The sequence below is a fragment of the Podarcis muralis genome, chromosome 9, assembly GCF_964188315.1.
Source record: "Podarcis muralis chromosome 9, rPodMur119.hap1.1, whole genome shotgun sequence".
NCBI classification, from domain to species: domain Eukaryota; kingdom Metazoa; phylum Chordata; class Lepidosauria; order Squamata; family Lacertidae; genus Podarcis; species Podarcis muralis.
The window spans coordinates 6,231,611-6,248,111 of record NC_135663.1 but is presented as its reverse complement, the minus strand read 5'-3'; the positions used below and the strand labels follow the sequence as shown (position 1 = coordinate 6,248,111).

The 16,501-nt window shown below is 42.7% G+C and overlaps 1 protein-coding gene across 2 annotated transcripts in view; it reads left to right on the top strand.

Moving 5' to 3' along the window:
- PTPRA (protein tyrosine phosphatase receptor type A) overlaps positions 1-16,501 on the top strand; it is a 143,781-nt gene that overhangs the window by 63,992 nt on the left and 63,288 nt on the right. For both annotated transcript variants that reach the window (XM_028744157.2, XM_028744156.2), the window contains exon 2: positions 1,548-1,619. In XM_028744157.2, the coding sequence (XP_028599990.2) occupies positions 1,593-1,619 (27 nt within the window). In that variant the 5' untranslated portion in view covers positions 1,548-1,592. The remainder of the gene's footprint in view (positions 1-1,547; positions 1,620-16,501) is intronic.

Sequence of the window (16,501 nt, the reverse complement as noted above, 5' to 3'; positions counted from 1 at the left end):
GTCTCTTCTTCCCAACCCCCATTTTTTGTCTTGCAAATTGCCCCCAAGTAGTTTCCTTTGATGCCGTTTCCCCCAGCTTGCTTAACTTGGAAATCTTTCTAGTTCAGAGCTGATGAGAAATATCAATAAGCAAACAGCCCTGATTCTCCCTGGCAGGCTGTCATGTACTAGTTCAGAGCATGCTTGTTAGTTCTGTACATTACGTTCATGTGGGATCTTTTGTTTTTGATCCGCTTGGCAGATCAGAGGATGAGGGGGAGTAGAACTGGATCTGGAGGTTGGGGGCAGGATGATTAAAGAGAGATGAGAGGTGAGGCAAGCCTCAAACTCTATATTCCGCAGATCACTGTATGTTGGGTGCTGCTGCTTAATGACTTGAAAGTACTACAGCAAGTCAGAACAGAAATCTATAACACAAAAGCTAATGTCAGCAAGTCACCCTTTTTTCTACAGTGATGAATTATGTAATAGTTGGCCTGTTGGAGTAATCTTCGGCCTTTTGATGGGGGCATGGGGAGACCCAGAACATGCATAGCAAACAGTGTCTCGAAAGGACACCTGCATGAGGCTTAAATACAATATATAAGTGTTTAAAACCCATTTAAACAAACCTGCCTGTTTATATCTTCTTTAACTTATTAATTTGAGGCTGTCCCAGACTTTTAAGTGTCATTTAATAGCTTTTGCTGTGCTGTGTTTTCCTGGTGCGTTAAAATTTAATTGTGGCATTTATTGTGAAATTTGCATTATGATGCGAACCACTTTAAGAGGACTATATACAGATGCCTGTATAAATACCGAAATAAATAAACAAACGCTCAATTTAATTAATTATTCAAGAGCAAAATAATTTTCTCGTTGGGTCAAACAACTGGGCCATTGACTCCCATTCGGTCTCCAATAGTGGATCGCCATATGCCATGCTCCATTGCTTTATCTTCACCTGCACTTCACTGTTGAAACCACCAGTGGGGTTTAGTTTTGCAAGGGATATTTCATGCTGTCTTGATGGCAGTACAGCGGGCAGTTTGTGTGTTCAAGTGTTGCTAATTAAATTCTCTGTAATGCACAAAGTCTTTGTTTCCAGGAGAAGATGCTTCTAGCCCAGGTATTTTCTAGCCTGTGGTAATTTTTTGAAATGTTCCTCTGGTTGCTTGGAGAGCAAGCATTTTTGTTGGTCGTGCCCTTCTCATTGAAATCTCTCTCCTGAGAGGCTTGCCTGGCACCTACATGGCTTGCCTCCAAACTTAAGCAAATGCCATATTATTCTCCAAGATATCTTCTCTCTCACACATACACACAACATGGTCCTTTTGGAAAATCTGGGTTTTCCTGCTGCTTCAACGTTCTGTTTCTTAGCATTCAAAGCCTCCCAGAAAATACAATTGCCAGCCAGGTGTTCTAATTTAGTTGCCATATTCTTAGAGCATTATATCTCCCCTGTCTGAATTTTTATTTCAACATTGTTGTATTTGGTCATCGTGTTGCCTTTGGATATTATGGAATTTTTATTTCAACTGAAAAACTCACCATCTATTTCTTTACAGGAGGTAGAGCTTGAAGAACCTTTATGGGATCCAAATGCCTGATGGATGGATGATGTGCCTAAGATAATTAAGGTAAAGAGAAGAATTAATTTACTATTTAAAGCTTTTTGCCAAAAATGCAAAACCTTTGCATTTTCTCGCTTTCAACTGTTTGTCCTTGTTTTTATCTTTTTAAGTTATGTATGGTGTAATCACCTTTTTATTATAAACTTTTATCCCTTACGTCTTATGTGTTCAGTTTATCCATATGTTTTATCTTATGTCTGTGACCAAAATAAAATTTGATACTGATACTTTTTTTTTTATTATTTGCACGTTTCACCCAGGTATTTCATCTGGTTATTAATTTTTTGAGTACAAGCAAAATGTTGTCTGCTCCAGTTCAATAGCATTTGCTTCTGCAGGTGTAGTGGTCTTCCTTATATATTTTTACAGTCCTGTACCTTCTGCTGGCTCCACCTGGATGGGGGCGAACAGGGATGCTAACAGGATTTCTTGGTCCCTGGTACACTATTTGTGGCTTGGAGCCCTCTTCAACCCCTCCTCCGCAAACTAAGAAGATGTTAATTTAATCTTCCAGGCCTTCATTGGTTTTTAGACACTGAGCAAAGAGACTATAGAATTAGTTTAATCGAAAGGCATACAGGCTTTATCCTTTTCATAGGTTCTTTTTTAAAAAGCAGGAGTTTTACCCCTTTATACTAGCTAAGATGGCTATCCTTTGAAGTGATGGAGTTGTTGAAATGAGCTTTCTTCTAGCTGTTTGAGTCACCTTGTTGAGTTTACTTGTCCATTAGCTTTCTGTTTGTTCTAGCTGGCAAAATGAATTACTTCAATTTGAATAACATGATTTGGACTGTGAAATTTTGTAGAGGGAAAGGGTCACTTACAGACGTCTTCTAACTAACATTTATTACAATTTATTCTGTTCCTGATTGATCATGACGATATAGTGCCCATCCTGTATGCAAAACAGAGCAAATTATGGTCGTTTGCTTTCCTGCCCATTACTTACGTGCTGTTGACTTGATTTTTAAATCAGCTTTTGAAAAGTTACGTTTGTGTAGTTTTTCCCCATAAGATTAGATTTGCTTGTGGGCAGGAAGTAGCTTCCCTGAATTTTTCACTTGGGAGACCCCATTTCAGAAGACCCACTCAATTTATTCTTCCAAGTGGCCTCTCTTAAGGGAGTAAAATGTGAAAGTTTCAGTACATTCTCCTGTTTTTAAATGTACATGGACATTTTCTATCCTCTCCATGTGTGTATACGCACTCCCTGTCACACATTCACAAATACCTGGTCAGGAACTGAATTCTACCAGTATAGAGGGAGTGCATGTTGGAGAGAGGGGAGGGAGGAGGAGAGCACATGTGGCCTTTCTTGGACCAGCTGTTCTCTACTAGGGTCTCCCAGGGAGCTCCTTCCTGTGAGTTTCCTTACTATTTTGGCACTCACTTTAGGCTGATTTTCTCCTGCAAGGGTAATTCAGAGCTTCTCCCCCTCCCAGCCCATTTCCTCAGTTTCAGCCCCAGAGAAATCCGTTATGACACCTGCTTTGCTTATTCCTATTTCCTCTGCTGCAACTCAACTTTATCCACCATTTGCTTCTGAGTGTGGCTGGGAGTAGGCAGTTGTGTATGTGGAAAAGTGGTCAAGTCAAGATTAGTATTAGTAATTTCTTGCAGAATTCTATTGTTATGAGTTTGTGGGATGTGAGACACCCTAAATTCCTGGGTCTATTTAAAGTTAGATTTTAACCGAGGTTTGGGCAGTTAAACTGTGCCAAACACTGAACCCCTGGATTAAGTTTATTTTAGCAAGATAGCAGTGGCGTAGTGTGGGTTGTCAGCACCCGGGGCAAGGCAAGTAATTTGCGCCCCCTAACCCGTGGATTTTAGTAGGAGCAGAGAGCTGCGAGTGCGAGCGCCCCCCCCCCAGATGTTGCGCTCGGTGCGCCCGGCCCCCCCTGCACCCCCCACGCTACGCCACTGCAAGATAGACCAGCCTGGTAATAGCTATAATCAAGAAAGCTATCCCATCAGGAAAGCCATTAAGAAGGCAAGGCTACACCAAACAGCATAGTCAGTGGAGAACCTCCTGTGGCTGTGTGTTAGTGGGTAGAGACAAAAAGGGTTTAAAGGGTGTAGGATTTCAGTTTGGATGAAGTAAGCTAGAGAGAAATTGTTCCAGTCTGTTAGTGGTGACAGGCAGGAAGGGGGGGGGGTACAGCACAAGGCAGGCTGCTGCGGGTGGGGGGCAGTATACAAGGTGGGCTGACTATGACAGGCTGTAGGAGACAGAGAGCATGGCTAATTTCTATTTTGAGCCCAAGATTACTGCTCCTATGGAAGAAGCAAAATATCTGTTGGAGGTATAATCCTGGGAGCTCCTCTGTCTAGGCTCAGGCTGTATATATCTGAACCCCTGGAATCTCACATCCGTCAGAGATTGGGGTGGCGTATAACAATGTGTTCCACGATACTACAAAATTTCATACCAGCTATATTATTAAAATCACATATGCATTGAAGTGACCTAACATAGGACTTCTGTTTCAAACAATATCATTGTGGAGCTGGGTACAAATGATCAGCCAAATGAAGATAACACTATCAGTGGGTCTTATCCATGCCTCTGAATATCATTTGTTTTAAAAAAACTAAAACAAAAAAAAAACCAGGGAGTTGTCTTATGTCTTATTGATGCTAAAGGTCCTGCAGGATAACCAGACTTCTTTTCTCTCCCCAGGAAGATGGGGGAATACAGGATCCCATCCCATTTTTGTGTGGATTCTGCTGCAGATCTAACATAAGTGCAGGTTAACTATCTTATACTTACTTGTCTGTAATAAACTATGTAATAATTAATGATGAAAACATTAAAAAAAACACACACCCAAGCAAGTAGCCCCTGTTTCACCCATAATTGAGAGAGGTAGGAATAAAATTCTGGCTGAGTTGTGTTTATTCACAGCAGCCCTTTTGAACAATTTGTTCACGTAGAAAGGGAATCTAAAACTACATTTTCTGCTGGAAATTTAGTGCTGTAGAGTTCTGCAGTAAATGAAGTAAATATTGACTAGCAGGTACATAGGTTCAGTATAATGTTCCTCTTTGGCATGTTATAAAGTGTTCTTTACACCTTTGCCAGATTCAGTTGGCTTTTCCCAAGAGTGCAAGCAGTTATGCCAAATTAAGCAGATTTTGGTCATCATCATTAATTGCCTTTGTCTTTGCTCTTTGGGGACTTCTATTTTAGGAGCTACTAATTTATAGCTGGCCTTCTCAACTTAAAGGGGAGAGAGAACTCAGGGAAAAAAGGTTGACTGCCTGGAAGGCTGGTTAGAGAGCTCTTAAGGAGGAATTTCCCCTCTTAACTGTGTTTCTATGGAGGAATCTTACATGCTTCAGAGTTCCATCTTTCTCTCATGCTTGTTTTTGGCACTTGCCTGGGCTTACTTTTAGCCATGAAATCCGTTCATTAATTCTGTGCCAACTGGTTCACGTTGCCTTGACTTGAGTCTCAACGTCTGTGCAGTTGCTTGCATTCTCAGGCCATTTTCTTGAGCATGGAAATGCCTTTTCAGTTAGAACTATATATATATATATATTATACAAATACTATCTATCTGTATCTATATTTCTGTATGTGCTCCTTTAGGACGTTGGGCAGGATAGATATAAATATAATAAATAAAAATAAGGTTGCTAGTGCCCTAATCAAGCTAGGGTTGGTGCACAGAAGTTTACTGCTTTCAATTCTTTTTCCCATTTATATTATTACTGAATAGTGCTATCACTATAAAATAAAATAACCATTCTGTTCTGATTACAAGGCATTTCAAATTGAGCACAGGCATACTGGCATTATCTTCAGTTCCAAAATTCTACATATTTTAGCTAATCCACACAAAGATTTGTCTCCCATAATGTATCCCCCCTCCTGAATCTGTTTTTCACCCATGTGATCTTTTCCCTTTTCCACCTCATTCAGATGCCTCATAGGTGACAGATTGTGCTGTTGCTGATGCTACTCTTGTTGCTATGCTGCTAAAAATTCATTCCAATATCTGGTGCAATATTACCTTGCAAACCCATAATACCAGCAAAATACAATTTATGGTGTGCTGGAAACTGGGTATTCCCGGTGTAAAAAACCAAACACCATTTGCCCGTGCTACAGTTTATCTTAGAAGGAGTTCCTCTGGCACATGCTTGGGTGGGAGCAGAATTCTCCCCATTACGAGTTTTCCAGATTGCTGCTTGCTCATAATAGCCATCACAGACATTTGTGTTCACAATGGGAGCTGCTAAGGCAGGGCTTTTCTAGTTGTGCCATGTGCCTCGTTCTGCTTTGCTCTTAGCTGCCAAGCTTTTATCTTCCCCCTATTGTCAATCAGTTGGCAAGAGTGGCCTCCCCTAAGCAAACTTGGATGGGGTGGGAAAGATCATCCTACACTTCCAGGCCATCTTGAATGCCTTTCCAGTTCTGTGATCACGTATAGTCTGAAGGCTTTGTTAATGGGTCAAAGTTGCTATAAGATGGTGAGCAATGCAATCAATGTAAAAAAAAAGGCACCTTTCCCCAAAGTGGCTTTTAGTTGGGGGAAGACACAACCATGGGGTGGGGACTCTTCCCGTGACATAGTTGAAGGAAATCTGGGTTAATGGGGCAGTAATAGTACCAAAGCTCATATTTTGCTTTGGGCGGTCAAGAGTTGTGTGGATAATCCTGGTGTATATTTACCGTATTTTTTTGCTAAATAGGGCGCACCAGACCATAGGGCGCACCTAGTTTTTAGGGGGGGGGGAATAATAATAAAAAAGCCTGAGCTTCCCCTGACCCCAGCCCCCAAAACAGGTCCAGGAGCGGCGGCGAGATTGTGCGCAACCTCGCCGGGGCTTGCGGGGCTGGGGACGGGGGAAGCCCGAGCTTCCCCAGCCCCCAGAACAGGCAGCTATCCTCAAGCCTTTGGAGCCCAGCAGGAACTCCCGCCGCGCTCAGAAGGCTTGCGGAGAACAGGCTGCTTTCCGCAAGCCTTCGGAGCCCAGTGGGAACTCCCGCCGCGCTCAGAAGGATTGTGGATAGCTGCCTGAAGCCCGGGGAGCGCAGTGGCAGTTGGCGCTGCGCTCCCCGGGCATCAGGCTTCAGGCTGCTATCCGCAAGCCTTCGGAGCGCTCCAAAGGCTTGCGGATAGCTGCCTGAAGCCTGGAGAGCGAGAGGGGTCGATGCACACTCTCGCTCTCCAGGCTTCAGCGAAAGCCTGCATTCGCTCCATAGATGCACACACATTTCCCCTTCACTTTTGGAGGGGGAAAAGTGCGTCCTATAGAGCGAAAAATACGGTAATTCATTCACATTTCTCCATAGAAATCAACTTTTCTCTCAGCTCTCACTTCCTCTTACCTTTTTGCCTCTTGTGCTGCCTAATTCTTACTATTACCAGATGTACTGTATATTCACTTAGCTATTGTCTGGTTATTTTACAAATTTCACTAAGCCAAATACTTTTCCCTATTTGGGGGGGAATATTGATGTGCAGAGTAAAATCACACTTCTAATAAATCCTGTGAGGCAACTGTTGACTAAAAGTGGCCTACCAGCAAGTCTTGGCTAAAATGAAACTTTTTCCAAGGTTGTACAGTGGTACCTTGGTTGTCGAATGGCTTGGCGCCTGAACAAATCGGCTCCTGAATGCCGCAAACCCAGAAGTAAGTGTTCCAGTTTGTGGACGTTTTTTGGAAGCCAAATGGCTGACGCGGCTTCCGATTGAATGCAGGAAGCTCCTGCAGCCAATCGGAAGCTGTGCCTTGGTTTTCGAATGGTTCCGGGAGCCAAATGGACCCCTGGAACGGATTACGTTTGGCAACCAAGGTATCACTGTATTAGATTTGACTTTTTTCTGTTCTTTTTTAGCACTGTGAATATATTTTAGTATGAATGTGTGAGTTGGGAGTGCCAGTCTGATGGCCATATCTTCAGATGTGAAGGAAATAAGCAGCTATCCTATCTTTAAAAGACATCTGAAGGCAGCCCTGTTCAGGGAAGTTTTTAATATTTAACGCTGTACTATTTTTAACACTTGATTGGGAGCCGCCCAGAGTGGCTGGGGAAACTCAGCCAGATGGCCGGGGTATAAATAATAAATTATTATTATTATTATTATTATTATTATTATTATTATTATTATTATTATTATTATTATTATTATTATCCAGTGATGGAAATGACTGTGATCTGATTATGCAGATCCCCTATAATCATTTCATTGTTACAATGTTTCCATGTGAATGTTGTCCTCCATTATAATTGTTATGATGGATGGATTGGCCATCCTTGAGACTTCCATCTGTAGCCTAATGACTAGTTTTCCAGTAAACAGCATATCATTATTAGATATATGAGCGGGGCCAAAGTTGCTGTTTTATGAGGAGGTTGAGGAGGAAGTGGCCCATAGCCCAGTGGTAGAGGATGTGCAAGATGTTGCTGATCACCGAAGAATTGATGCTTTTGAATTACGGTGCTGGAGGAGACTCATGGACTGCAAGAAGATCAAACCTATCCATTCTGAAGGAAATCAGCCCTGCGTGCTCATTGGAGGGCCAGATCCTGAAGCTGAGGCTCCAATACTTTGGCCACCACATGAGAAGAGAAGACTCCCTGGAAAAGACCCTGATGTTGGGAAAGACTGAGGGCACAAGGAGAAGGGGACGACAGAGGACGAGATGGTTGGACAGTGTTCTCGAAGCTACCAACATGAATTTAACGAAACTCCGGGAAGACAGGAGTGCCTGGTGTGCTCTGGTCCATGGGATCATGTAGAGTTGGAAACGACTAAACAACAACAAAAGAGGATGTGCACAAACCCAGGATCAGTCATTTGCATCAAATGTGTAAAATGTGAAAAAGAGACATAAGGTATCCTTAAAACTCACATTTGTATGGATTAGATTTGCATTTCTCAGAATTACTGTCCAGTCACCATCAGCAATAATATATGTATTGCTGTTTAAGGAAGCCTGCCTCTCATTTGTGTTTTGCATGTTTGAGGCAGCTGTTTATTCCATAGTGGAATAATATATTTTGAAGAATGCGAAGCTGTTCTTCTGCATTGGAGAGTAGGCAAGGTATTTTGACCGCACTTCATCTTGTTGACCGTAAAGTATATATACATGGCTTTGGGGTTCTAATTTGAAGCACCAGTTTTCAGCTCTCCTGTGTATTGAAAAGCACAGCTAGCTGTGGTTTGATAACAAAAAGCACAAACTTTTCCAGTAAAGAAACATTCTCCTGTAACTGCTGAAGTTGTGGGTTTCAAAGAGCATAATCTGGGATAAGAAGAGTTAAGCCTGTTGGTAATAGCTCCTTCTCAAACTGGGTCATTTGGCGTTCCCCTCTCCCTCTTCCTTGTACACTTGCTGTGGCATAAAAGGCCCTTTCATGAGTTTTATTGACTCTCTCGTGACTGCCAGACTGCCACAGGCACATTGTGAAGAATAAAGGCCCTCTCCTGATACACATCCCCTGGGCCTGTTCATGCTTGCCTGGCCTCCACTCCCAGTCTGGAATGGAGCGAGTGCAAAAGTACAAAACTATGCTAGATTTATACCCACTTTTAAGCCATTAGAAATGGTCTGTTGCAGGCTGGACGGTGTGGGCAAGAAGTTACCAAGGTTACCAAGGTTGACTCTTACAGGCCCCATCCTTAGGCAGAATGCCTGTGTACCATGGATTGGTTCAAGGTTAAGCACAGTGGCACAGACAAACTGATTCCCAAGAACATCCTAGATGTCTCCATTATTTCTAGTGTAACACTGCACTGCCCTCCTTGGGTCAATGGCAGTAGCCACAGGTTTGATTCCAGAATCAACTATGCAGAATATATGCATCAACTATGCAGCACTAAGCCAAGAATTTTGTCCCAGAGTATATGGTCTGAAGGCACAAAAGACTACCACTTCGCCGAAGCTATGGAGCTCTTGAGTCTGGTCAGGGCCTGGATGAGTGACCCCCCTATAAACCACATAAAAGCTACCACTTTCAGCTGGTGTGTGGGTGTGCCTATAATATATATATATATATATATATATATATATATATATATATATATATGTATATGTATATGTGTATATATATATATGTGTGTGTGTGTGTATATGCATGCTGCATTGGGTTCCGTGATGTAAGAAAGGCTGGCTGAATATAAACCTAATAATCTACTACTATATCTTTCTGTGGGAAACTTCAAATTTCTAAATGCATTTTTAATAACAAACAAACAAATAAATAAATGTAAATAAATATAGTAATACTGGAACACGTTCAGGGTTTTAACTTTTTAAGGTTTCACTTAGGAAATGTACGTGTGTGGTTGTCTGACTTGCATTTCAGGGCAGGGAGATGTAAACGATTTCCTTTTCTTCCTGCAGTGCTTTACAGAGGAAGGCCTTTATCCACAATGCTCTCTGCTGGGCATTTCTCCACCAGTTGCGTAGCAAAATGTTAATGTTATTTAAAAGCTTCACCTTTTTCAACGCGTTCAGTAAATGTTTCCCTCCTATTTGATTTATTTGGCTGATTTTCAGCTGTGCATTTTATATGGTTCATTGGTGTGTTGTCCTCTTGTACTGTTATCTGACAACTGATATTGGAAGCTGTATTTGATGTTCTGTTATAATTTATTTTTTCAAGTAAATGTTTCCGTCTGCCTCTGTAATTCGGGTTTCCTTTCAGCTGCTCTCTACTGGAGGTCTCAGATTGATAAATTCTTCAGCATGCTCTGGAAACTGATGGAAGATTTAACAGATGTAGCTCTCTGCTTTAGTGGAAAGGTGATGAGGAAGGTCCTTTCTTGACAAACATAAGTTGAATTTTACTTTTAGCTGGGGGAGTTGACGGTGTTCTCAGCCTGTATTTTACAGGGTGCATCAACTGACCACTGAAACTGTCTGGTAGGCTGAATTGGAATTGGAAGGAAAATCCTCCTCCAGTTTTAGGCTAGTTACCTTCCCCCATCTCAATAAACATGGCTGGGGAAATGTTTCAAATTCCTACACGCCCGTATAGGTTTTTGAAGCCTACATCAAAGTTAGGCACTCTGCGGCAGTGATGTCTACAACTGGTTGTTTAAAAGGTAAACTGGCATTCCTCATCAGTGGGAATTCCACAAGAGATTCCAGACACCACATTGTCCACGGCAATGGCACTCTTTCCCATGATTTATTGCACAGCTAGAGTTCTGGAAAGAAACCTGTGAGATCTTGCCATTACCTTCACTGGGGCTAGACTTCAAAAGATTGTTCAAACTAGCCACGGTTAAGTCTTGCTATTTATTCCTCTATTTTTAATATACTTAGATCCTGCTCTTCTTTGGAAAACTCTGAGCTGCCTTCTTGCGCTCCTGGTGGCCTCCCATCCCAAATATTCATTACATTCCTACCTGCATTGATTCAACACTCGTGTAGCTTTCGATGCACCCAGTCCCGTGTTTTATAAATATATGCCTCTAGGAACATTGCCACAGTTCTTTCTTCTTTTAAAATAATGATTAGAAAACTCAGGTAGTGCAGATCTATAAATGGATATTAGCTGCTGTCGTTCTAACACAGAGTTATGTACACACAATGCATAGTTAAAATATGGAATACCCTCCCACAGGATGATGACTACCAACTTAGATAGCTTTAAAAGAGAATTGTGGCTTGCCGATTGGAAGGTTGGCTGTTCGAATCCCTGTGACGGGGTGAACTCCCGTTGCTCAGTCCCAGCTCCTGCCAACCTAGCAGTTCGAAAGCACGTCAAAAGTGCAAGTAGATAAATAGGTAACACTCTGATGGGAAGGTAAACGGCGTTTCCATGTGCTGCTCTGGTTTTGCCAGAAGCGGCTTAGTCATGCTGGCTACATGACCTGGAGAAATGTCGGCGGAGAAACGTTGGCTCCCTCGGCCAATAAAGCGAGATGAGCGCCACAACCCCAGAGTCATTCGCGACTGGACTTAACTTTCAGGGGTCCTTTACCTTTACTTTCTAAAGGTTTCTAGCTAGGATGACTATGCTCTGCCTCCACTGTAAGAGGCAATATCCCCCGTTATACCACTTATAGGAAACCACATGATGGGAGAGGATTGTTGTACTCAGGCCCTGCTTATGGGCTTCCTGTAAGAGCAGGATGATGGGCTAGATATGCTTTTGGTTTGTTCGGGAGAGCTATTCTTAATTTTTATAAAAGATTTATATACCACACTTTCATAAGAAATATACCAGGGTGGTATACAGCATAAAAACGTAATAGAGCAATAATAACATTGGTAAAAGCATCGGTAATATGTCAGTGAAAAGTGGTGGTTTAAAATAAAAATAATTAATGGCACATGGGCATAAGCACAGGACCAGGTGCTTGGGGATGGCTGTCTTTTTCCTCCTCCATTCTGCAAAACCCAATGCAGTGAATGCACCTTGGATAAAATCTGCCTGCTGCTCTTCTCTTAAGAACTGGACACCTAATAGGTTATAAGCCCACTGGGCAGGAACTTGCTCTGGCAGGTGCTACGTGTGGTGCAGTGTTGACTCTAAATACACAAGTGTATCTGATGACATGTGGGCAGCAGACCTGAGCTTGAGTTCTGGAACCGCTGGAAGGTTTAGAGGGCAGCCAAGAGAATGCAAAATGCGCTGGTGGTTAAGCCTACATGAGAGAGTTGGTTGGTTGGCATCCGTCTGTTTCTGGAGACTACGGAGGAGTGCGCCTGTGGGGAGTGAAGCCAAGCTGTTGCAAGGTTACAGCACTTGCTGTGGCTGTAGAGACCCATACAGGAGGGACATGTTTTGTTGCATCTGGGACAGATGGAGGCATCTGGTTGCGCAGCTGTAGATGCTCCATGGTGTTTCTTCTCTCTTGTGCTCCTTCCTCCTCTGATCACTGCTGTGGATGCATGACCTGACTGTCTCCAGGCATTTGCGGCCATCTGCAAGGGATTCTCTCAAGCAGGGTTGATGTTGCTAGCCTTCATATCACAGGTGCATATATCTTTGTAACACAGAGTCTGGGCTTGGTACCTGAAGCCAGCTCCCCATAGAGCAGATCCTTAGGGGTCCTGCCATCAGTAGCCAGTGGTAATACAGTGGTACCTCGAGTTAAGAACTTAATTCGTTCTGGAGGTCCGTTCTTAACCTGAAACTGTTCTTATTCTGAAGCACCACTTTAGCTAATGGGGCCTCCTGCTGCCGATGTGCCGCTGCCACTCGATTTCTGTTCTCATCCTGAAGCAAAGGTACTATTAACCCGAGGTACTATTTCTGGGTTAGCGGAGTCTGTAACCTGAAGTGTCTGTAACCCGAGGTACCACTGTAATGCAAGTAGTTACTCCAGCTGCTTTGAACGTAGGGATTTAACATAGCCATAGCACTCAGCTGAAAAGTCTACTCCTGTGTCGGAAGGTGGGGGGCATTTTAATATCTGGAGCTGTCCCTTTAATCTCCACCTGTGTTCTATATCCTAAAACTTCCTGAACTTTTAACCCGGCTGGTTTTTCGCCTGGCTCTGTTCCTGAACTTGCTAACTCATTAAGTGTTTGACGTCTGGTTTTTCTGATGAGAGCTGGAACTGCTCCATTGTGCATTCATAACCCTGCTGGAAGTGACAGTGGCTTGCTGCAGGTGTCTGCCTTGTGTGCTGTTATCTTGAGAGGAACCCCTGGGGTCAAGTGCTGGCACTCGCTCCCTTCTAATCATGCCATCTCATACATGTAATAGCACTGAATTATGCCGCTTCCAGGCTGGGCAGGAATCTGCTGCTTCTAGCAGCCCTCGGCGTATCTGCTTTCTTTTGCCAGCTTCAGATTCCCTCCCTTTAAGTCTGCAGCAGACATTTATTTCTATTAATCAGTACTCTCTGAGCAGGTCAGAGCCAAAATTCCCAGTTGTAAACACCATCATGAAACTACTGATTAAGGGAGGAAGTGCTGTGGTTATGAATTATGGGCAGTAGCTTTTCCAAGCGCAGTTGCCTTTGATTTACGTCAACCCATAGGTTTGCAAAAACCACTGTCAAGTGTTGACATCTGATTATGTGGGTTGATTCTCACTGAAAACCTGGCTGTAGCAGCTTATATACACAACTAAAAATGTCTCTTTATGTGTTGGCTTGTAGGTGGCTAACCTTGTTTGGGCCCAAACACCATACATCATTCTGGGTATGACTTTTTTCTGTAAAAATGGGTCTGATTTTTTATCTTTAAAAATAAATCTTGGAGGGGAGGCTACAAAAGACTTTTTGGACTCAGAGTACCACAGCAGGGGATCCTTGAGAGGTGTGTGTGTATGCCTTTACACACACACACACACACACACACACACACACACACACACACACTTTTCTATATTGAATATATGAAAGAAATCCACAAAAATTAACACTTAGAACATAAAGCTAAGCAGGGGTCAGCAAACTTTTTCAGCAGGGGACCGGTCCACTGTCCCTCAGACCTTGGGGGGGGGGCTATATTTTGAAGGGGGGGGGGGGAATGAACGAATTCCTATGCCCCACAAATAACCCAGAGGTGCATTTTAAATAAAAGGACACATTCTACTCATGTAAAAACACACTGATTCCTGGACCGTCCGTGGGCCGGATTGAGAAGGCAGTTGGGCTGGATCTGGCCCCTGGGCTTTAGTTTGCCTACCCATGGCTAAAACAATAATTATTTATAAATTTGCCTGGTCTGTCCACATAATTATGTTTACTGTGTGCCATTTATGCCTTCTTTTCCCACACACCCTATACAATGAAGAACTGTCTCTATTACCTGTTCCACAAGAATGCGTAGTCGACTTACATAGGTTTTACTTGGGTGATTACAATTTTACACCCTTAACAGCCAAATGGCCAGTTGAAATCACACAAATTAAACGCGCATAAGGCAGTGATCTTAAAAGCTCTTCCTGTGCAGAGTTTTCCTGGCATGGAAAGAGCTTTTAAGCTTTTCTGCCTTTCTTAGGAGGTAAGACCTGTTTGGTGCACCACCTCTGGAAGGTAAGATTGCTTGTGGTTCCAGTGGGTTGTTTTGACTATACACAATATCAGCCTTATGTGCTATCCCAGGAACATAACACCCACGCAAGATGCGAGTCGGCTGCATAGTGTTCGTTCTTTTGGTTTTTCTGTTCCAATGTAAACTGAATAAAATTAAACCTTCCTGAGTAGAACACACCCTATTTTATTTGGTCCCTATGCAAACAAGCCTTTTGTGTCAAATTATCTGACATACGTAGGAAACAAACATTCTTGTACCAGGTTTCTACTGTGACTCCTTCAAGATGTTTCCAAAAGTGAGCAGCCACCGTTCTCTTTGCCATAAGCAGGAAGTTAAAATGGACAAATGGGGGTGTGTGGATCTTGGGGACCTACAAAAAACGCATGTGAGGGCTGGATACAGCCCACAGGCAAACAACCCGTTACAGAGGTTGCCTTCACAAAATTAAAGCGCAACACAATCTGACCTCTTTTCATTCCCTTGGATACAACCTCATGTGTGTCTTCTGAAAGGCAAACGAGGCCAGAATATAGCCTACTGGCTTCCTTTCGGATTCTGTGCTGGTCACATACTACAGTGGTGCCTCGCAAGACGAAATTAATCCGTTCTGCGAGTCTCTTCGTCTTGCGGTTTTTCGTCTTGCGAAGCACGGCTATTAACGGCTTAGCGGCTTTAAGAAAAAGGAAACAAACTCGCAAGAACTCACAAGACGTTTTGTCTTGCGAAGCAAGCCCATAGGGAAATTCGTCTTGCGGAACGACTCAAAAAACGGAAAACCCTTTCATCTAGCGAGTTTTTCGTCTTGCGAGGCATTCGTCTTGCGGGGCACCACTGTAGATCAATTCTTAGTGTCTTATCTAGAATTTTTTTAGAAGCAGAATATCTATTACGTATGTACCTTAATGTTAGTTTGTGTAAATGACAATCCAATAACGTGTGGTCCCTGTGTTCTTTCTGTTATTATGTTATATTCATGGTGTCACTGTTGAAAAACCAATAAAATGCATGTATCCTACTTTGCCCTCGCAGACATTTATATGGTTTAGCAGTGTACACATTTTAAACGCTATAAAAATTAAATATTTTCCCTACAACTCTTACACTGTATGGCAAATAGTAAAATATGTAGAGACTATCTCTGTGTCAAAGAGTGTGTAGGGAAGAAAGTAAGAAAGTTAAAGTATAATAAAGGAATTTTCTTAACACATTTAGGTCCTGATGGTTCTTTCTAGATGAGTTCTCAAGTCCTTAGTTAAAAGCCCTCCTCTCTATTCCATCTCAAAAGTTGGCCCCAAGCACTTTGTGTCTTAGATAAAGAATCAAGAAGAAAAAGGAAGTCATCTCATGATTTCCTAGGCCAGAAAGGAAGTTCTCTGGCACACAAAGATCCTTTCTTTAAATGAAAGCTTCTGCCTTCAATCTTCCAGCTCTGCCTTCTTATGGGAAAAAAACAGTTTACTGGAAGAGGGAGGGACCAGCTCACTTTGGACACAAGCCAGCCCCTGTCAGCCACAGTTAGCGGGGTGAAAAGGCTTGTGTAAACCAATCACAGAGAATGATGCCATTCTAAGCTCTGCTTACACATCCTTGTAGTTTCAAGCATTCTTTTAACCATTTATACTTGTTAATAGCTCATAAGAATGAAAAGTGTGGAGGGAGATTAGGAGGCATTCCTGATCACAAAGAATTCTATATGGACCTGTACATCCAAATGAAACTTTATGACCCGTAAACACATAAGGAAGGGGGCATTGGAGACAAGCATGCCAACTCCACCACCGCTGTCATTTTCAGACTTATTTCCATGAGGATGGGGTTGCTTCTCCCACATGTGTTTACTGTTACCTCTTTGGAACACCTGAAGAGAGGGCTGAGGAAGAGTGGAGATGGAAATGGGTGCAGCAGAATACAATGGAGAAGCA